This window comes from Anomalospiza imberbis, chromosome 16 (genome assembly GCF_031753505.1).
Source record: "Anomalospiza imberbis isolate Cuckoo-Finch-1a 21T00152 chromosome 16, ASM3175350v1, whole genome shotgun sequence".
Classification (NCBI taxonomy): Eukaryota; Metazoa; Chordata; class Aves; order Passeriformes; family Viduidae; genus Anomalospiza; species Anomalospiza imberbis.
The window spans coordinates 6,696,423-6,719,410 of record NC_089696.1 but is presented as its reverse complement, the minus strand read 5'-3'; the positions used below and the strand labels follow the sequence as shown (position 1 = coordinate 6,719,410).

At 42.0% G+C, this 22,988-nt stretch overlaps 2 protein-coding genes across 2 annotated transcripts; one reads left to right on the top strand and one right to left on the bottom strand.

The window, feature by feature from the left end:
- Positions 1–595: 595 nt before the first annotated feature.
- Positions 596–13,163, top strand: LOC137483568 (uncharacterized). Its single transcript, XM_068206765.1, has 11 exons — positions 596–623; positions 2,249–2,413; positions 3,498–3,663; positions 4,947–5,131; positions 5,692–5,784; positions 6,060–6,264; positions 7,171–7,358; positions 8,034–8,131; positions 8,524–8,708; positions 9,772–10,584; positions 11,216–13,163. The coding sequence occupies exons 3-10, from the start codon at positions 3,648–3,650 to the stop codon at positions 10,053–10,055; spliced, it is 1,254 nt and encodes a 417-aa protein (XP_068062866.1). The 5' UTR covers positions 596–623; positions 2,249–2,413; positions 3,498–3,647; the 3' UTR covers positions 10,056–10,584; positions 11,216–13,163.
- A 6,111-nt stretch (positions 13,164–19,274) lies between these two features.
- Positions 19,275–21,062, bottom strand: RMI2 (RecQ mediated genome instability 2). The gene is made up of 2 exons (XM_068206790.1): positions 20,759–21,062; positions 19,275–19,977 (listed from the first exon to the last, which is right to left on the bottom strand). The coding sequence occupies exons 1-2, from the start codon at positions 21,024–21,026 to the stop codon at positions 19,829–19,831; spliced, it is 417 nt and encodes a 138-aa protein (XP_068062891.1). The 5' UTR covers positions 21,027–21,062; the 3' UTR covers positions 19,275–19,828.
- Positions 21,063–22,988: the final 1,926 nt, after the last annotated feature.

The following is a 22,988-nucleotide window of genomic DNA, read 5'->3' as shown; positions in this document are numbered from 1 at the left end:
AAAGGCAGGCTGTGACAGGAGGGCACTCAGGGGGTGGCTGCCAAGTAGTGAAGGCCAAATGCAGCTCCTGCTGTGTGAGGTGTTTTGCCCTTGATTTCTCCAGTAGCATGAGTAAACATTTGACCATGGATTAGTTTGAGTTTATATTTGTTTGCTCCTATGGATGGAGCACTCCTATAGGATTTATAGGAAATAAGAAAAAAATGTGCTACAAATGGAACCAGTTTTTATAATGCAGGTACCACACATTTCTTTCTCTAAATAAGAAAAGATGCCATAAATACCAATTGTTTGTGCTATCTGCTGGATTTATTCTGTAATAGTGGGACTCTTTGATGTTGTAAGGTTTATTCTGTGAGATAAAGGAAAATCAAACTGTGTAATAATCAAAGATTGTTGTAAGGGAATACTCAGTTGTTTATGTGTGTTCCATTATTTGCAAAGACAAATTTCTGTAGAAATGAAGACAAGTAGAAACAAATAGTTGCTTGTACGAGAGCAGTGGGCTTAGAGTATCATTGTACTAGACCTTTAAAAACACATCCCTACAGACCCCACAGGACTTTAGGGTACCAAAATTACACTTAGGTTTTACCTTCTCAGAGTTCTGTGACCTTCCAAATGTAAGTCTGACATAAACACACGGAACCTACTTCAGTTTAAATGTAATTACTCATTTGGAGACTTAGTTTTCCTCAGCTGGAACTCTTCAGAAGACATACCATACTTCTGTAGCTTAAATAAATAAACAGTGTTGTTTGATGGACTGAGGCAGAAAGGTTCTGTTTTCTACTATAGTGTATTCTATAGGTCCTTTTATGGTTGTAAACATTCTCACTTCCTCCATGTTCTTTCTTTCCTGTTCCTCTTTCAGAGCTATCTTAATTTCATGTTTCTGGAGAATACCAAAACAGGCTCATAACTGATCAAAAAGGAGACTAGAGAGAAGTAAAAGTGCTTTCCTTCCCCTGTGGGTAAAAGTTTGCCGGTTTTTATGATTGCTCTGCTGCTCTAATGGATTTTTGAACCATAATGTAACCTTATTTTTCTATTACACACATAAACTGAAGGCCCACCCATGATCTTCCTTAGGTGCATCCGGTCCTCAGAGCTACTTGTAGGCACTCACAAACACAGCACTTGGAACCTGCAATAAATGTCTCCAGTTTCCAGTGGCTGAAACACATCTTGGTTTCCTTATTTACATCAGAGAAGCTTATGCTCTGTAAACAACAGGAAAACTTTTTCCCAGACCAAGGTGGGATAGAACCTGTTTGTAATGCAAAGCATGTCTATGCATGTCACTCCAAAAGCAGGTACCTCTGTATTTTTAGATCATTCTCTTCAAAGGTTTAAGCCCAGATGGAAGTTAAGCACCACAGGCACTCACTCAACCCCCTCTCTCCCTACCCTCTCCCTGTGGAATAGGGAGGACAATCAAAAGTAAAACTTATATGTTGAGATAAGAACACTTTAATAATTGAAAACAAAGTAAAATACAATAATAATAGTTACTACTACTACTAATAGTGAAAAGGAAAAAAATGAAATGAAGTGATGCATGATACAATTGCTCATCACGCCCTGCCCAATGCCAGTCCCCCCCTTCCCAAACCAGATTTGCCCCTTCTAGGTAACTCCCCCCAGTTTATGTACTGGACATGATATTCTGTGGTGTGAAAAATCCTTTTGGCCATGTTGTGGCATCTGTCCCAGGTGGGCTTTTGTTCACCTCCTCACTGGCAGAGCAGGAGAGATACACACAAAAAAAGTCCTTGACTTAGGATAAACAACTGAGCAAAGCCAAAACATCAGTGTGTAGCCAACCCCATTCCCATTCCAAATCCCAAACTGTACCAGCTATTGAGAAGAAATTAACTCTGTCCTAGTCAAAACCAGGACAGTATTCACCTGACCTCCCATGTATCCCCAGCTTTATCAAAACATTTGGCTAGAGTAGCTGAGAAGTGTAGGAGTGAAAAACATTGGACATTTTAACAAAAAATATAGTTCTCTGCAGCTGTTCCTCTGGTCTTAGGATGTAATCACTGAACTTGCTTTGTTAGAGCACAGAAACTGAAGATGTAATGAAGACAGTGCTGTGAGGAGCAGATGTGCTGACTTCTGAAACTACAAATTCTGTTTGTGGTGTAATTTAATGAGAATGCTGCCACTGTACAACTTCTTACTACTCAAATTTGTTTGGAGGAATTTGGAAGCTCTAACACCTTTTTTTGCGCATACTTAGGTAATTGTTTTATCTGGAAAGCACCAGCTCAACAAAGATGACATCATTTTGCAGTCAGAGGGCAGATTCCACCTTGCTGATCATGGGAGAGATGAGGGTTTGATTGGAATATCCATAAAGAATCAGAGCACTGCTGATGTGAAGAACTATTCTCTGGAAATTGAAGTGAGTTTTTATTTCATTTTACTGGCAATGGGGTTTGGTTTTCAAAGGCCTGCTGCCATCTATTTCCCAAATGGATCAGGCACAGGCAGTGACTATAAAACAGCAGGCAACATAAAACTCTCCAGGTTTCTGTAGTGCTGTCTGTAAAGGAGCAGTTAGGCAGTGTCCATGCAGTGTGACTGACAAAGGACGGCACCAACATTAGTTCTCTGTAGAGCTGTCACAAATAAAGCACGTGTGTTTCTAGTGGAGTGTATCAATTTTAAGAGGCTGTGTGCTGTTCTAACTCCCCTTCAGCGTGACTGCTCTGTTGTGTGAGGTACGGGGTTTTCAGCTCATCAGAAGAAAGAGGGGGAAACAAAATACAATGCTTACACAAAGCATAATTTGCCAGAAAAAAGAACTGGCAAAAAAAAAAAAAAGGCACAAAACAGCTCATATGATGCTCAATCTGAGACAAATCTCTTCCTTTTTCTCTCCCCTCCCCTTGTTTTGCATTTGCTTTTAATTTCCTGTGAAATTTAAATGGTGGGGAGGCAGATGGAGACAACAAAGTGAGGCAAAAAACTAACAGGGTTGGCACCATCCAAACTCTTCATTAGTAGGAATGTGGGTAGTCAGGTACTAACTGAGACAATAGATCATCCCTTAACAAAATTATGATGATGATTTAATCAGTAACAAATACTAAATTATTTTTCCATTCCTCTCTCTTTAGAGAGGAGGGAGATGAAATGAGTATCAGCTGCTCTGCATGAGCTTGCTTCATTCTGTGTTTTGGAATAAATGGCACAAATCAGCAGCTTCTCAGAGGACTGACTGGGACATGGTGTTTCTTTCATTTCTTCCATTAAAATTTTGTCCACAAGTCTTGTGCTATCCAGTCATTCAGCTCCTGGGCCAATCACTCTGATGCTTTTGCATCTCTTAGTGTAACTCCTGCATAGTGCACAAGCATTGGGAAACATTTCCCTCACCACTTATCCTTTTACTGTGGGAAGCAGTAATATTTGAGCACCATCTCTAAATGATCATTAATTCTGTGTGGTGACTTTGAATAAATGTTTTTCCTTTATGGCTGCAGTTAAGAGCCTTTGAAGATATTTGGCTAGGCCTGACAGGAACTGCTGCTTCCTCATCTGTGCAGAGCCAAATCCTGGTGGAGGGGATTATTGATCAGAAAGAGAAAGTAAAAGTAGCTGCTTCCAAAGGAAAGGAGTGTTTTCAGTACTACATGGGGTATCTGCAAGGTACGTATCTCACTGACCATGCTCTCAGCCATAGGACTTAGTTTTAGGTCATCCTGCAAAGACCAGGGAGCTGAACTTGATCCTTATGGGTCCTTTCCAGCTGGAGCTATTCTGCAACTCCCAGGGTCATTGCTATGAAGAGACAGGAAAAAAGTCGTGTCTCTAGCACTGAGCTAGCTCATTCATTCAAGCTACGGCCTTTTAGATAAAGAAAAGCTGAAGTTTAAAATTTGTTTCAAAGCTCAGTTTGGAACACATTTTTGTATTATTATAATAGATGGTAACAAAAGAGAGGATTCATTTCCTCTTGATTTAACCATCTTAAAGTTTTGTGTCTTGTTTAAGATAATCATTGCATTCCAAATTCAACAAAGGAAATGAGAGGCACCTCCAGAGACTGACTGTACCACATGCTGGAGCAGCTGTATGAACTGGGATCTGTGCAATCCCTGCCTGGAGGGGATTGTCTCACAGCAGTCAGCTCTGACTGACAAAGGAGAGGAAAAAAAGGCCTTTGTTTCAAGTTATGCCTAAATTCTAGATGAGTAAAGTGAGGTGAAATGAGCTGCAAGAGGTGGGGCTCGTCCACATTTCAGCTACAGTTAGAGTTGGGTGCAAACTAAATAGATTTGGTGATATCCCAGTTGACTCAAACTCATGCTGCTGACAATCCCAGCCCTTGTTTCACTTACGGATTTGCTATTCCACACTTCTGCATGGGAGTCTCTCTCAGGGTCCTGTATGTGCTATGATGTTTTTGAGATTAGGACCATTAGTTTGTGAATCACTGAAGTCAGAAGTTTGTAGAAATTATTCAACTCAGCTCTCTCAACCCAGATTCTATGTGCACCTTGCCAACCACTTGTTTATGCTCATCAGTGCTTCTGTAGAAACTACTCGTGTGTGTGGTGGGTGGAACTGACAGGCTTTCATTTAAGGGCTTAGCAGTTTTGAAACATCTGCAACAAGGGACAGTGAGGACTAAAGTAGAAAAAAAGGCCTGTAAATCAATATGACCGAGAGATTTAGATTTACATTAATCCTGTGCTTCCTTTGCAGTAGGAAATCTGTATATGTAATTCATTAACAAGCCACACAAAAGAGATCAAATCCTGACACTGATCTAATTGTCTCTTGTTATCTCTTCTGTTTTGTTTTGTTTTTTCTTTCACACCTAACACACTCAAGCTCTGATTGATCACCCAAGTAATTAAAAGCTGGCTTGGAAACAATGTCTGTCAATGTTGTTCCTGTAAATGAAGAATCTCTTTTCATTCCTTAAGGGGATTTGGAAGAAGGAATGGAAGTCAGTGCTTGTTCTGATGGGAAACACATGGCTGCCATTAACACCTATCTCAGCATCAGTGGTAAAAGGCAGGAAAACGTGGGACAAGTAACTCTAGCAGCTACTAATGGAAGTTTGAGTTTTCTGGTGCATGGATGTGGGGATCCAGTTCTTAAAGCTGAGGTAAGACCCTTGAGTGGCTGTGAACTGCAGTGTGACTTTCCCAGACTATTTTTTGACTTTGTGATTTTGATAGAGCACCTTCCATGTAGGTGAGTTTGATGAGTAAGCAGGAAAAATTATGCAATGTTTTAGTTATTTTCACGTTGATGTGAGACGTTACCACGGTGAGAATTAAGAAATTCAGCCATGCCTAGAGATAGAAAATACAGGACCCTCTTCTAAAGGGTGGATCCTCTGAGGAGGGCAAGTAAATAAAGTGAGAGCAGCAGTAACTGCTCAGCCTATTGGTTATAAAACTAATGATTAGAATCCAGAAAGTACTTTCACTTTTAGTAGGGTTTCACATACTCTCTACTTGGGGAAGGCTTTTTGCTTTTTATCGTTTGACTTTTCTGTTCCCTTGTCAATCCATTGAAAAATGCAGAAGTAGTTTCCCCTAAGAAATGTGAGGCCACTGTGGGTGTTTGCTGGCCTTTAAACTAGTACAAACTTTGAATGATTAGGATCCAGCACAAGCAATTTTAAGTAATGAATTCAAAGTTTTAACAATCTTCTCACAGAACAAATTTAATGACATTGGGAGCCTTTTGAAAGCCACACTGACTGAGAAGATAAAGAAGTTTGATGGATACCTGTGGAGATTCAGGAGATCATAAGTATCTGTACGTGATCTGTGAAAACACCATGAAGTGTTCATGCAGGGTTCGTTAAACATCATTATATTGCCTGCAGCTGTTTTGTTTTGCTCGAACATTGCAGTGATTACTCCTGTGCTGACCTGTATACAGAGACAAAAACATGTTTAATGGGGGAGATAGTGTATCTCTGCACCAACACTGCGGAGTCAGAACTGCTTCACAATGAAGTCAGAGCTTTGCCTGAGATCACTGTGGGTTTTGAAATTGCTTCTTTTTTGGAACCACTGTAGGTGCAGCATGTTGGTTTCCTGTCTGAAGCAGCTGGCTGGCCTTCAATAGCCTTGCAAAGGGCAGCAGGATTCCTGCAAAGTGGGGTTGCAACTATCACCCAGGTGTGGAAGCAAAGTGGAATTGGGCACATTCTGAGAAGCAGGATCCCACTTTACCTGGAGAAAATTCAAGATGTTGTCCAGCAAATGCAGAATGAATTACAAAGTAAGCAAAACGGTGCAAAACAAGAAGAGGGACAATGTCGGTGCAGGGCAAACCAAACTTCACAGTAAACTATAAAACATACTGAACAGCACAAAGGTTTCTATTTTGATCTAACAAGAAGTGCTGACCTTGGCTCTTAGTGTACGGAGTGGGAGCCTTGATGCAATAAGCTCTAAGAAGGCTCTCTGTGAGCACTTTTCTAATAAAATCAGTGGTGAGGCCTTTTCTGCATCGCAAGAGGTTGGGTTCAATTGGATGAGAAGAGAGTCCTTAATTCCTAAGCTGAAGTATTTCTGCTAACAGTTCCCTGGCAAGCCTTTCCTCCCAAAGGGCTGTTCACATCCCTCCTTGAGTTTTTAATGCTTGTACTTATTGGATTTCACTTCATCTGTTTTTTCCAAGCCTATCCAGTAGCCACTAATTCGCTGTTCAGCTGGACTGTGGCCCATACTGAAACCTTTGAGAAATGCGGTCAGCTGTGAAAACCTTCAGTTCTCACAGGGGTAAAACCTCACTTGGGGCCACTTAGCTCTAGGCTATTCCCTCTCAAAAGGTGAAATTGGTTGATGTACCACGCTTGAAATCAGTTGTGGCCAAACTGTCCCGATGCTCAGCAAGAGCAGCCTGTGCAGTACAGCTCTGATGGGCTCACATTGCAGAGCATCCCTTACATTCCTTTTGGACAGCAGCAATGTATTTATAAGGGATCAGGGTCAGAGCTAAACGCTCTTTCAGTTCACAGCTGTGCAATGTACCTGACTGTGCAATGTAGCCATGCAAACACAGCTGCCTCTTCAACTTTTCTGTGCTCCCCCTTCACTTAGGCTGGGTGGGTGGAAACAAACAAGCAAACAGCTGCTTGTACCAAACCAGCTATGGTTTGTCTCATTAATGTGTTTGCTCCAGAGCCATTAGCAGCTTTGAAAGATGCCTACTATGATGTAACCTTGAAGCCACTAGATGAAGTCTGGAAAGAGAAGACAGAAGAGCACATGAAGAAAATCCAGGCTTTCTTACCCAAGATTGTAAAAGATGTGTGGTTAATGGAACCAATTCAGATGGCATTAAAGGTTGTGAAAGCAGGCTTGGATATGGTTGGTATAACTCAGTTCTCCATTTCGAATTCAAGGCCTACAAATTTAAGTCTCAGATTTGAACTATGGATACACAAAAATAGTTAACTATTTTTCTTTATGGAAATAGTTGTCTTTCCACATAATAAGCTTGTGCACAGCTGATTTACTGTTCTTGCAATATTTGTCCGGCTTTGAAAGAGTACTTTTACAGCTGGAGGAGAGAGGTGGTTTTACTAGTTCTGGTTGGAATCACAGCAGCAGTAATCTGTCATTCATGTAGCTTTTACTTTTCTTGCAAAGAGAGGAGAAATTGTGATTCCAATAAACAGTGTACAAATAAATCTGGGCTCTTCTAGTTGAAATGAAAAGCATAAAAGATATATCATGAGGCTAATTTATATTATTAAATATGACAGTCCTTTCTAAGCTACTGAAGCACATTAACTTAGTGAAACATTGCTACACTTTAAGTCATGTTATTTAGGAAGAATATATTTCCATTGGTGTTGTGACTAGAGTCTGTCCTCTAGATATTATTAACCTCTACATGACAAGACACTGTCAGGCAGGAGACAAATGCAAGAGACAGTGAAGTGGTATTTTGCATTTCTTTATTTAAAACTCATTTGCAAGTACTGACACTGCCCTGAAGCCATACTGAAATTGCTTTTATAATCTGGGACTCTCCAACAGGCTACACAGCAGGTGCTCAGGTGGGCAGAGGCCACGTTTTCCAGAGCTCTGAGCAAGATCCGGAAGCCCTTGCTGAACCTGTACAGTTTTTCACCCAGGTAACTGATGTTTTTGCAGGATCTCTGCTCTGGGCAGTGTTCTAAAAGGATAGGTTCATAGTTACTCTTCCTCTCAGTGTGCAGCTGAGGGTTCTGAACAGCCACCCAAGCACTCTTTGCTTTAGTCACATCACATCCTGATGTTTATTTCTGTTGGCTGCCAGACCGACTGTGTTTGAAAGGAGCTACTGGGCAGAAAACAGGGCATCAGTAACTGATAACGGGCCTGAGGTGACCTGGGAAAGTGCAGCTCTTGGCCAGAGTAGGATTGTGTTTTGCTGTTCTAACCAGACTACAGTTCTTATTAATATTTCACTTCAACATTTCTAATGATAAAACAACAGCATTTCATCAGTTCAGCAGATAAGTGGTGATCTCTTTGTATTCTGCAGGAACTGTTCGGTGTCAGGAAAGCTGCCAGTACTACCTAAAGCAGACCTGTCCCTGCAGCTGGCAAATGTTACCACTTACCTCATTGGAGAAAAACTAATGAGGCCTCTGCAAGACCTCTACAATCTCAACGTACTTGCAGAGTACTATAGAATCAAACGGAGGATGATGGAGAGCCCCTTTGAATGTAAGCTCTTTCAAAGTGCTGCTTTGTTTTGTACCTGGGTCTGTTTCCACTTAGTACTGTATTTTAAAAATTGTATCTGGAGTAGGAGTTTACATAGAGATGGTCACTAATTAATAATTTTCCTATCAGCTTACATATAGTCTTTCTTGTAAGACAGTGATGGTATAAGATCAACACTCTGGGCAAAGCTGACATGCAGTAACACTGCTCTACTTAATATTAATGCAAATTTTGTAAGTCTTTACACTTCCTACTCTTGAGACTAGAAACAGCAGGTGGTATTTATCTGCCTTATCCATATGCTCTTGTGAGTTGATACTATGGTTCACTGCCAGTCTCACCTGCTGGCTCTCTGTCCTGGCACACAGGCTTGGAAACTGGTGACTTCACCTCTGCTGCCTCTAGGATGAGCAAGCTCAGCCCTACCAAAACTTCAGCAACAGTACTGCCTGTAAAAGTATTGCTAAATGTTAAAGGAATGCACTAACTGTCCCAACTGTCCTTTAGAGAGAATGGCTTTTCCAGAAAATCCTTTTTAATGATTTCCTCCCAGTGCACAAAGACCCAGCAAAGGGCTGTGGAAGTAGCTCCTAGTGACCCAGTAATCTGAGCCATCTATCAGGGGGGTTTCCTGGATTGCTGCTGTTTGATGCACTGATTTGGAAGGGTCATTTTGGAGACAGTTTTTGAGAATTAATATTCTTGTGTTTTCTGCATAAGAATGTATAATGTGTGTGTTTATAAATATAAATGTCAAGTAGTACAATGACAAATCAAGATGAGCTCTAAATCCCAGTTCAAATGTATCAAAGTTTTATGGCACTCAGGTAAATCTATAACAAAAAATAAATAATTAAATAGTTTTGTTTCTGAGAAAAGTTTTGTTGCACAGCAACTACAGTGTAACTAATTAAAATGTAAGTGTAGTAATGCCACTGTAATAATAAGTTGAGAAATTATTTTAAGAGTATGACAGCAAGAAGCTGTGTGTGTTGCAGTATGTGCAGCATTTACTGCTCTGTGGAAAACTCACTGATGTTTCTTCTGAAATACCATTCACCAGATCATGCTATGTTAGTGGGGACCAAGCATCTTGTGACTTTTGATGGAAAAATGTATGATTTGGCGTCTAAGTGCAGTGTGCTTCTTGCCAAGGATTTTGTTCACAGTGCTTTCACTATAATATTAAATGAGGAAATCAGGAACTCAAGATCACTGTATGTGGAGATGAATCAGACTGTGATCACTATCTACCCACGATTAAAGGCAGGAAGATCAAGTCAAACATTTTTTTATTTTTGGCAAAAATTTTCTTCAACTGACAAAAAAAAGTTTTTAAAATATTAATGCTCAAAACATAGATCAGAAGTACTCTCAGGCAATGGCTTTAAAGTAACAGATTCTTAAAATACCTCTCCAAAACAAAACCAGTTTAACTCAAGGGTTGCCTCTTTGTTCTCTGTATATGACAGAAACTTTTCAGCTATTCTCTTACACGGTCTAAGAGAACGGCACTGAGAGGGAGACTTTGTGCATTTTGCTCTTTCAGAAGTTTAACACAACCTTGTTCTTATTCCCTTAATTCTGAGCTAAGTTGGCCTCATTGCACCTGCAAATCCACTGTGCTTGCCTGTGATTGAACTTTCACTATGACAGGTTTGAAACTCCATTTTAATTTTAAAACAGATATCCAAGATGTATAACTTCTCCTTTACGGAAAAGAACTGCCAAGTCCTGGATCAATCCCTTGAAAACAGTACCATGAGTTCAAGGCAAGGAACCAACAAAATACAAGTATCTGATCAGAAAGGCGTTTCTGTCTCTTGTGACTTTCAGTATGATGTCTGGACTGTCACTCTGGCTGGGTGGCACCATGGTGAGTGCCGTTGTCAGCTGTTAGTCATTTTTGCTATCTCTCTGAATTACCTGTATTACTGTTAGTACCAGCATCTGTGCTTTCAGGTTTTTTTTCCCCTCTTCATTTATAGACACCCTGGAAATGGCCCTAGACATTCCCAGTAACTGCCAAATAGAGCATGGAACACACCGTTCCAGGGAGAAGAGCAAGATATGGGTTACTGTTGATTCAATGCTATAAAACAGACAGCATTCAGAGGCAGAGGTACTGCAGTCAGCCCAGCCCCAAAATCTGGTTGAGAATCTGCTCTAGAGCAGGCTTAGCTTCTCAGACCTGCAAGACAACTATAGAGGGAGGCCCAAAACCTCAGAGTTTTTTGTATACTTGGAATATGCATTGATGTACCCCACACTATTCTAAAAGTCACCCCCCAAAGATTAGCAGAGAATGGATCTGATGCCATGATGTGCTCAGAAGCCCATGACCACCTGAGCCATGAGATGGTAATGAAGGCTGGGCAGCTTCGCCTCTTCCACAATAGAGCTGAACGCTGCTGGACAGAATAATCAGAGCCCAGAGACAGCTGCTGTAATATTCCTGCACTTACTCCTGACAATTCCTATTTTACTCCATTTCAGTTTCCTCCCAGGTGTTTCAGCTGGGCTTTTTGGTACCAATGATAATGAAGCTGGAAATGAATGGATGGTGCCTAATGGTTCCTTCACTGACAGCGTGAAAGAGTTCACACAGAGCTGGCAGGTAATGAGCTGAGGGGCTCCTGTGTGCAGGGCTGCTGACAGAGGGCACTGTCTGACACACTGGGTTGGCTTAGATGAATTAAAGCCCAATAGAGAAAACAGCAGCACACTGCACTGTTTTGCTGTGTCTAATCAGGGAAAAGGCGGCACATACTTGCTAAAAACTGTTCAAGAATTCCCTATAAATAGGCATTGAATATTTTTGGCCTAGGTGGTAAGGTAAAATATAGAGGTGGCTGTTGCTGATTTTAGAAGAAACTGATATTGGAACTAAGTATCTTTGATGTTTTCCTCCTTAGAGCACCTTTTCCTGGAATGCAGGGACAGGTTGCTACTAGGTCTGGGCCAAATCTGTATGCTCATCACTCAGGTCACAGTCTGAAGTTTTCTTTAGAGCTGTTAGTTCTAGCCAGGTATGTTGAGCCTCTTAATTGTATTTGTTCTTCATACTTTACATCTTATCAATAAACAAAAGTTTAGAAACTCGTAACTAGTAAATTTGTTCCTCATCTCTACACCACTAAGTATTCAGACATTTTTGGAAGGTTAGCTGCTGCTGTCAGTTACTGACTTGCATAAAAAGACTCCTATAACTGTAATAAATAAATGTAACAGTTTTGTACCAGTAACATTATAGCTCTGCTTAATTAATGTACTCTGTATCAGCTGCAAATAATCTAAATACACAAACTTGCAGTTGTACAGAACCATTTGTGAATGCAACCAAGAAAAGTAGCCTTAACATGCTCTCAAGCCATGTGGACAGGATCCTCTATATCCCTTCCAAATCTAATTTTAAGAATTTATTACCAAAAAAGAAAAGGAACCAGCATCTGATTACCACAAAGATTTTGTGACTTTTCCATTTATCCTGTCTCACAGAAGATGTCTGAGTTCTGGGAACAGAAATCTCATTTGCAGCTTTATGTCAGTACTTTACTGTAAAAGAGAATTGCTTCAAGTATCTTGTACTTCTTGCTGTTGCAGAGATACAGTTAATGAGCTTGCAGCCTGTGTTTATGTTAATAATGTGGTAGGATCCCAATGTGACTGACCATAGGCACAGTTTTCTTAATTGCTACAAATATTAACTTCTGATATACTTATAAAAATGTAAAACTCCCCAGAGACATTGAACAAAAGAATCAATTAAAAACAATATATAAGAAACTTAGTGTCATACAGAAGCAGGGCAGTCCCGAGTGCCCTTCTTTAGGGGCAGAGTGGTTGCACTTGTACTACTGATTGGAAGGGCTCACACTGAACTGTGAACTCCAAATGCAACTTGTTCCCAGGAGCTTTATCACAGCCTTATCAGCTTTATCACTGACCTTGCAAAGGACGTCAGCAGAGCTCCACCATCACAAGGCCAAGGCTGCACAACAGGAAGGGGCTGAGTGTCTGACTCCTGCAGGCTGAGGGTTAGCACAGAGTAAACTGCCAGTTCATTTTCCTTGGTAAATAAAATAACTACAATTTACACTTGCTTGAAGAACTTCTTGGTGGTGTGGTTTTGTTGTTCTTTTTTTTTAAAGCCACCTTTACCAATGAATAATCCAGCAAGGGTATGAAGCTTTTTTTTCTCCATGCGAAAGATCTAGTAAAAGCACAACTTCGACCTGTCAGATCTATATAAAGGAGAACTAGCCAACTACCTGCTATGTCAGCAACTACACACCACAATCCTTCATTGAATAACAGAATCAATAGCAAAAGGAAACAATATCTAATTTGCGAGGTGCCTCTCAATATTAATGAACAATAAACATTAGAGCAGGGTACTGAGCTGCCCATATCATCCTTCAAACCAGCTCACACTGGAAATCTGAAGAACTCATCCTACTCTGATGTATGCAAAAAAAAAAAATAACCCAAAACACACCAACTTCAGTAATTGTTTTCCCAGGTGAATAAGTGCAGTCTCCTACAGAAGAAAGAGAAGCCATGCCCAATTACAGCTAAGCAAAACATCTGCAAAGTGTTCTTTGAAGAACCACATTCAGTTCTTAGGAACTGCTTCAAAGTTATAAGCAGAACTTCAGCCAGAAGCACTGTCTTAATTATGTGTCATACTTCCAAGGAGGTCATATAACCATTGCAAGGATATAGAAGTATAGTTGCAGAGAACTTTAGAAGTAACCGAAACAGCAATCTGGACAGAAAAAAAGGTGGTTTTATCACCATAAATATAAATGGGGGTTTTTGAAATCCACAGGGTAGTGGCATGACTGCAATGCTCTTTAGGATACAGGTCTAGAATTTGGAAACAGAAATAACCTCCTCACTGTAAGGAAGGGAATAAAGGTTTATGAATGGTCCCAACCAGGCAGGGGGGAGGGGACACAACCCAAACCTCTGGCTTTACCTGCAGGTTGCCCCTAACGCCTCCCTTTGTGCCCAGGTGGAGCCCGAGCCATTCTACACCATGTGTACACAGGTCACCTGTGACTCCCCAGCCTTGGGGGCTGCCTGCAGCTTAGCAGCAGCTTTTGTTCATTTGTGCAACCGGAATTTTGTCCCTGTGGAAATCCCTCCACAGTGGTTAAGTTGCATTTCTTTTACCACCCTGAATATTCTGACTGCATTGCTCCAGTACTTACATGTCTGTTATGCAAGAACACATGAGGAAAAATCAAACTAATGAATCTGACTGTGGCCATGAGCAAAACTGGTCCTATTCCCAGAAATGCTCTTCTTGCCTCTTGGCTACTTCCCCTTCCTGCTGTTCACTCATGAGCTCACCAGAGCCCACCCACTGCACACTCTTTCCTGCCTTTCTTATTTTATCCTAATGTGCTGTGTAACAGAGGCAGAAGGATACCTGCAGAATACTGTGTAATATCCCCAGGAGTTCCTCCTCTTGGATACTATTTCTGGTTCCATCTTTTTTTGGTCTGAATAATACATTTGGATTCATATTAACAACAATACATATACAGACACAAAATACTCAGAGACTTATTTTTGTACTTTTCAGTATTTAATGAGGAAATTTACCTATCTTTTCAACGTAGAATATCCAGACTGTCAATACTTGTGTTTTAATGCAGCTGTCATCCAGATTGCATTGTTAAGTGGATTCCTGGAATATAGCCAAGGAAGATGAAAAGCCTGAATAGAGCAGTAGCACTTGTTTGAAATTTTTATAATTGCAATCCTTTCCCACTTCTGTAGTTATTGTGCCAATTTGTGTACTCCAAAAGTGACTGGAGCCCCATGTGCTGCTAACGGAGTTCAATTATTGATGCTCTTGCCCAAGTAGTAACTCTATTGTATTTTTACAAGATTGCAATGGAAATATTTACACCAAATAAATGGCAGAATCATACAGAAAAGCTAATTATGCTTTTGCTTGAAATTAAGCACTTGGGTTTATTCCTTTTATGCTCCATCCTTTGCTAACACTTAGTAATGAAAAGAGTGTGGGGTTTTTAATGTATGCATTGGAACATTATTTATTTGCATTTGTCAACTCACTACTATCTCAAAGGACTGATTTGGTGACTACAAGCCCATTTGTAGTATGCCTATGAAGTAAAAATTTTCAATTATTACTTGATTTCTTACGCATTAAGGAAAGGACTAGTATTTGTAGATGGGTTTGTTGGCCATAAAATAAAAACCTAGAAAAAGAACACTCACTGTGTCTGTAAGCGCATCACATCACACTCCCACACGCTGAAACGATGTTGTGTGTCAGTATCTGCCTGAGCTGTTCAGTTCTCTCAGCTCCTAAGCAGTGGATGATCAGGACATTTCTGGGTAGCATCTTGTAGGCAGTGAGTGGTTTTTAGCTCCAGTAGTTACATAACTCTTCAACATATAAATATGACATAGACAAATTTTGTTAAATCCGAGTCAACAAAATATTCAGTTGAAAATAAAGTTTTAGAAGAGCTTGGTAGCTGAATGATTGCAGTCAGCTCGTTCTGCTACTTTACATTATCCCATTTCTGAGGAAAAGGATTGGAATGAAGGTGGACCACAAGCGCAGTAAAAGTAGAACATGCTGATAAAGAAGCAAAATGCTTTGGGGATGTACATGTGAATCAACATATTGAAGACACAAAATACTTCTTCTCTGTGTAGCTTATTTCATATATCCAGTTTTGGACACCATGTTTTACTTAAATTGTTAACCAGTTAAGAAGAGTCCTGGGGAAAAAATGGAAGGGTTGAGGAAAGACATGAGTTGAGTCTCTAAATATGTAAACACTCTAAAGAGAAGGAAGTTAAACAGACCAAACTAAGGGAGAATCAGGTTTGACCCAGTGAAAGAGTCTGTAATGGTTGGGTTACTCACACACAGTAACTGATAACCAGCAACAGTCATGACAGTAAAACAGAAAGTGCATGTCAGCAGAAACTACCTCTGCACTATTTCTTAGAAATTCATGCTTGTCAAGGATTTTCCACTCAATAGCTGAAGCCAGACCTCATAAACTTCAGAAATAATGCTGCCCTTTTCCTCCTAAATGTGAATTTATCAAACATGAGAGAATCTTACATCTTTATTTCAGTTTAGTGATGTAAGATAAAACCATATCTAAAATGCTGGAGTACTTTCCCCAGTGTTTTGATGTCATAAATATATCTCATGCTATTTTCCCTTCAGAGATTTTTTTTTATTTCACTGTAATGAGAGGTTGCATTACATGTGACTTGTACTTACTTATCACTTACCTGGAGTTCATTTCTTCTTCATTTCAGCTCGAGCCAGTTCTGAATGGCCCTGAAGATGGAAGAACCCCTTCAGTACCCAAAACAGAACAGTTATTTTAGGTAGGCAAGCTAGAGGCAATAACAGGGAGAGAAGAGAAGTGTGGATGCTTTAGTGTTAACTGTGAATATAGTGAAGTATATATAGTATAAAAAGAAAGGTTTCCACCAGAACCCCTGAGGGCAAGAGGAATTATTTCAGTATATTACCAAGAAACTATAATCAACCAAAAGAAATCGGATGGGAAAGTAGCAGTTACTCTAAAAAAATTCTCCCATTCGTTGGCAAAATTGCCACTCCGCAAGTCTTGAACCATAGCACAAATACACTGAAAAGCTGAGAAAAGCTCTCTTCCAGCTCAGATTAGTACAAGAGGACTACTTTGTGAAAGCAGCATCATCAGCTTAGAGTCAGCAGAGATGCTGACTTCTTTTTTCTCCAGAAATGAAACTCCACTGTTCAGCGGTTCTGGAGAAAGTTATCTGGGAAGTGCTCCAACACACAAGCAGGCTAAGATAGAGATAAGATGGGTAAATAATGGAAAGCAGATAATAATTCTCATTTTTGGGCTGGTTGATTTTTCCCTTAATGTACACACTGTTAAATGAGAAACAGCCTTCTTGGTTTCTGTGCACCAGTTGCACACTTTTCCTTTGTGTCTTTAGAAACCCCTTGTCAGCAGTCAGTCAATGTGTTGAGAGAAGGTGACCAATACCTACCCTACCCATGAAGTAAGTTAGGCTGTTACAGCTGCTGCTGTGGGAGTGTCTCGCCTGTTAAATCCCTTTCTGTATTGTAGGTCACTCGATTTAAAATTTGCATTACCTTTCTCCACACAGCGCCTGGAATGCAGCTACTCCTTGGTAGAAGGTAATGCTGCAGATGCAATATTTGCATAATATGCAAACATTGAAATAAAGATATTTTGTACTATGACATCATGTTAATAAACACTTGACTGCCTTATTTTTATGTTGGAGTACATTTTCATTGATTATTTGTAACAACAAAGTTGCACTGACCTCTGTGGCACTGGCTGGGTTTGATTGGCTCACAGAAAAAGCAAGCAGCTGCCTCTTGTCTTGTGTATGCTGCCTGCAGCTGCACTCGCTTTCTGAACACTTATTCTCTAGCTTGATACAAGCTAAAATATGATTCCTACATTAGTCAGGAAAAAATCCTGCAATTTTTAGGATTCCCACACACCTCAGATGCTAGAAATCAAGTCTTCCTCTGTAATAATTTTATACCTGCATCCTTGTAAAAAGCCAAAATGGCATAAAATATTTCTGGAAGCTACAGAATATTTATACCTGATTAATTACTGATTAGTTACTGATTAAAAAACCACCTAATTTTCTCCCCAGTCACTGAGTGTCATTTCACTCCCCAGCTAAGCATACCAAGTACCTCTGAAAAAAATCCTGCAGTGCCAATTTCAGAAACAAAGAAAAATAGCAGCAAGTAGAGGAGAAGCTTGAGAAGAGCTCAGTCAGCAATACAGAAATACAGGAATTTAACTAAATGCTAACTGCAGACAGCAACACTGAGCTGGATGCAGACACCAGGTTGCCTCTAAAAGCTGCATATAACTTATCACTTACATAAAAAAGCCATTTAACTACCAATAAACATTTTTAACTGCAGCCATTTCGCTCAGTCCAGTTGTTTGTGTCTCTGAGCTGTTCTAGGTTCTCCACATGCACAGTTCCTGTCTAGCTACTCTAGAGAGTCAGAAACTTGTACAGGCCCTGGACAAGTTGTCATATGGCAAATACATGATATGCACTACATATCTCATGGATCCCCCCGCCACACAACACACAGGAATCTCTGCCTCTGGAACTCCTGCTGTGAGAGCACTTGGAACACACCTGCCCACACCAGCTGTCCTTGCAAGCACACACAGGTTCAGTCATGCTTCCCAGTGTAGTTTTAGTGCTTACAACTCACCTCCAACATGTTCTTTATAGAGAACCCTCATGATCTATAAAGTTCACAGAATTTCTGCTTATTACACCAAGTTAACCCCAAAACAGACGGAACAAGAGCTCAGCTTTGACCTCTGCCTCAACACAGGGCTAAAAAATTCCCTTATCCTGTAACTCCTCAGTTGAATATTCTGCTGTACAACAGCAACAAAAATCACAAACCCATGTTGTAACTGCAGAATTTGAGACACAAGGTGAGGAAAAGGGAGAATTCCCAGTACCCAGTAGAGCTGCACAATGCTTAACTGGAAATCCAGAAGCAAGGCCCTTCAGCTCAGCCTTAAACAGCCACCAGCAGCCTCTCATTAGGTGAAGTACAGCTGAGCTGGGAGTCAAAGCAATCTCCAGCAGTCTTTTGTTTAGAAGTACAACATTCACCCTGGCTACAAGTGTCTTTTGCTTTGAACTCCTCGGAAAATAATTTTTAATATGAACCAGTTACCAGCCTATATGGTGGTCACATGGATTATTTCTGAAGGCTACAGCACTCCACAAGCAGATTTTTTCCAGAATTACTAACAATAAATAAACCCAGACCGCCAAAATTCTTTATCTTTGTATGTCTTGGCATTTCATCAGCAGGATCTCAAGAGCACAGGATTTCCACTATCCAACTGCCTGTGATGTGGTCTGGTTTGGAACACCATACTCAAGACTGGAATTGTACTCCGAAATCCAGTCCTTAAACTGCAAAGATCTCAAGTCTTTAAAGGATGCTAGTTAGTTTCCACATGCTTTGAAAACCTAGTCCCAGAATTAAAAAATTTAATTACCACCACTTGATTCTCATCTTGAATTGCAGATTGTTCAACCAGAGATTCTCTTCTCTTCCAATATGCATTTCTAATTAACATAACTCTACTGCTGGACAATACAGTCCCCAGTCAAAAAGCCATTCCACACAGACACTGCAATGCATTCATCAGGACCCAAATTCTCTTTAGACAAGATGGAAAATAAAGAGTAGGAACATTTCCACTTTTTATAGGTTTCTTGATGAGATTTCATAGTTTGTTTTTTTCAGAAAAGGAAAGATAAGAATAGAATAGAATTTAGAATGGTTTAAACAGTTAAAAATAGCATACACTGGAAGCAAAAAAAAACTTCAAAAGAAAAATGCACTTAGGGACAGAATGCTTGTTTCTGGAGGTAATAAGTATTTACATCTTGCACCTGGAGAACCTATTCCAAGGAACCCTGCATCACATCTTTTCATTAACTTCACTGGAACAGAAGGGGTCATTACCTCTTTCAGTATTTCAGAAACTAGAGAGGTATTTTAAGTACATGACACTGCCAATTGTTACCAAGAGACACCTGTCTTACAAGTAGTTTACAGACATGGTGATTACTAAAATAGAAAATACAGGTGAAAACAATTATTTCCAAGCACAGCCTAAATGGATTGAAACACATTTTGCCTTGACAGCAGGTACTGAGCTCACTGGTAACACGAGTCCTGTGCAGCCCTTGCTGCCACGAACACCCTGCTGTAGAACAAATGCCCCAACACGTGCTCCCCCGAACAGCAGCTAACACACACAGAAACAAACATACAGCCTTTTTAATAGTGTGGACATCTTATAGGCACTTCTCAGATATGCTGGTATGAAAAGAGACTGGGAGACATGAACTGTGATTGTTATCAGATAAGCACTGGTCCCCATGCTTAACTGAGCCCAAGTTCTCACTGTGGCGTACTCCAGGAGTGGTTACACAGAATAGTCCAATGTTCTGCACCAAAAAGCAAAAGAAAACAAATTTCCAGTTCTTTTAGGCAGAAAGTAAAAGTACTAGGGGATGACTCTGTGCAAATCCTCCACTTCAAGGCTCCACATGTTCTTATGGATGGGGTTTTCAGAGAGATCTGTCATCTTTATTGCTTGAAGAATGGGCTCCGGACTGCAGGACCGCACCACACCCATCACCATTACATACTTCCCTAAAAAACAAGTTAGGATTAAATTCAGCTAACCTTTGTATTATCATTTAAATTCATAAACCAAATTACTTAAAGCCAAGTAAACAGTGCAAATTGAAGATGCTGATACTTGTAAGAAAACTCAAGGAACGAAGACTGCTTAGAACTAAATTTCAGAAAAAGGCTTCATTATCTGTACAGCCACTTTCACGGCCTATTTAACAACATTTCCACATACCGTAAGAGCCAAACACAAATTTGTCATGCTTTGTGAAAGGCTGAAGTTCGTAAGCAATGTGCCTATTCTGTACCACAATTTCTGCAATTCTGCAGACCAACACTTCTGCATTTGAATTGGCAGTTCTGGTGAAGGGAAGAGAAGGGAAAGAAAGCAAGAAAGAAAGAGAAAAAAGGAGAAGAATCTCTGCCCTTGTTCAGGGCCTCCTGCGTGCGGCCCGGCACGGCCGCCGGGCCTGGCCGTGCGGAGGGGATGTGCCGAACCACGCTGGAGCTGGAGCGGGCAGGGGCACGGGCACGGGCAGGGGCAGGGGCACGGGCAGGGGCACGGGCAGGGGCAGGGGCACGGGCACGGGCAGGGGCAGGGGCACGGGCAGGGGCAGGGGCAGGGGCACGGGCAGGGGCAGGGGCACGGGCAGGGGCAGGGGCAGGGGCACGGGCAGGGGCAGGGGCACGGGCAGGGGCAGGGGCACGGGCAGGGGCACGGGCAGGGGCAGGGGCAGGGGCAGGGGCACGGGCAGGGGCCGCGCCCGCTGCCCGCAGGGGTCCCCCCGCCCCGCGGTACCTGCGCTGAGGCACGGCCGGCCCTGCGGCACCTGCTCCACGCCCAGCACGGTAAAGGCGCCGCTGCCGTCCTGCAGCCGGGCCGAGCCGCCTTCGGCGCCGCGCTGCACCTCCAGCACGGTGCCCTGCATCCACACGGCCCGCAGGGGCAGCGGGGCCCGGCCCGCCGCCGCCCGCCGCAGCTCCCAGGTCCCGCCCGCGCCGCGCTCCGCCCGCCGCAGCTGCGCCGCCAGCACCTTCACCGGCGGGCCCGGCGCCGCCCCGGCCATGCTGGGGGCGCCTGAGGGCGCGCAGCCGCTGAGGGCGGGAAGCGCCCGGCCCGGCGCGGACGGCCCGGCCCTGGGCGGCGGCAGCGCCGCAGCCGCCGAACGGCCCACGCGGAATGGGAGGCGCCGTGCGGAACGCGCGGCCCGTGCAGGCGGGGCTGTGCGCTGCAGCGCGCAGGCAGTGCCCGGCCGGCAGTGCCCGGCCTGCTTCGCCCGCCCCGTCACCCCGGCTGCACCGTGTGCCAGCCCCCCGAGCCACCGCCCCTCACCTGGGTCAGCCCAGAGCCTGAGCGGCCGTCATTTCACCCGGTTTCAGTTCAGGACCGGCCCCGTTACGGGCAAAAGGCAGCGTGAGCTGTGCCTCGGTGGTCTGCTCCGAACTGAGGGTGCTGCTGGGCTCTGCCCCAGGCCCGCCGCTGCAGCCAGCCCGGCCTCCCGCCCTGCTTGGCGGGAGGGGCCGCGGTGTTCTGAGAGAACCGCAAAATGCACGTGCTGATTTCTTTTCCCAGGGATGCTCTTCTGGGGAAATCCGGAGCATAATGCACTGAAACCATGGGCAGCTTTAAGATGGGAGACTTGAATTCCAAGGCTTTCATGACTTTATTCACTGTCTTTATATTGCCGACAGGGTAGTTCCCTTTGCTGCAGTCTGGTATTCTTGAAATGTTAAGGTTTCTTTTGGGTGGGTGGGTGGGTTGACGTTTCATTTAAAAAATAAGCCAAGAAATAAGCTAATGAAGAAAGAGGAGGATGGAACAAGATAATAATCAGGAAAACCAAAGAGATGGGTTCATTACTTTCACAAGTCCTTTGTGAAAGTAATGCACCTTTCTATTACCTACAAAAGTGCAGAATGGGTAAAAATACACTGACTGCAATCATTCTTCTTTAGAAGAGCTTTTGTTCTCCATTAAAATAGGCAGTTACTTTATTTAAAAAATCTGGTTTTGTCCTGAGTAACAAAATACATCAAAAGGCCTTTTTTCCTACTTACCCATCCTGTTGTGAATTATTTATTCAGGTTTCTTTTTTCCCAAATATATTTTCTGTTTGGAGACATTCTGTAAATGGGACTGTATTCTTTTTATAGTGTAAGGAAGCAGTTAATTTTTTGTTACCACTTACAGTAAGAATAAAACATAATATTGGTAATAACAATAAAAACACTGACATCTAAGCACAATACAGAACCATGTAATCTGGCAATCAAATCATATAGCTTACAGGAATAGAAAGACATTAGATGGTTACTGTATATGAATGCATGATTTGAGCAAGGCTCAGGAGAATATTTGTAATTTATGCCCTTAAGCTGCAGTCACTTGACAGCATCAATATTTAGTTTCACATAAAAAAAAAATTGTGCCAAATATTGATAAAAGTATTGTATTTCTATTTGTTACTGCATAATAGGAGTGTCTAATGCTTATTAAGCCATTAAATCTACAGATCAAGGCAAGACCCCTACAAGAGTGTAATCTTCAGGACAGACTAAAAGGTCTCTTTTAAAAGATTTGCCTTCAAGAAACGGTGTCATAAGAAGGGCAAAAGCACTAGCAACCTGCATCAAGAAATGGATTTGTTTTCCTAAACCAGAAAATCCTTATCTTTCAGTAAAATGCATAGTTATGCTGAATTATGTGCAAAGCTCTTCCCCAAGACCTGGTGCAGCTCAGCACAGACACATTCTGCAGCTGTAGGGAAAAGTCTGAGGCCTCAACAGACTTGTTCTGGAGGTGACCCCACAGTGATCATCCTCTGATTTAAGGGTAGCAGAGGAAGCTCAGCACACAGCTGGAAAAGGCACAGAGTTGGTGGCTGCCAGGCTCTAAATTACACTGGATTAAACACGAGCAGATTTTTTGAGAGCACGCTTGATGCAAGACTTTTGGTTTGCACGGATTAAAAAAGAAGGAATCAGTCTCCTGCCTGCTACTACAATATGCACCTCACTTCAAAGCAATC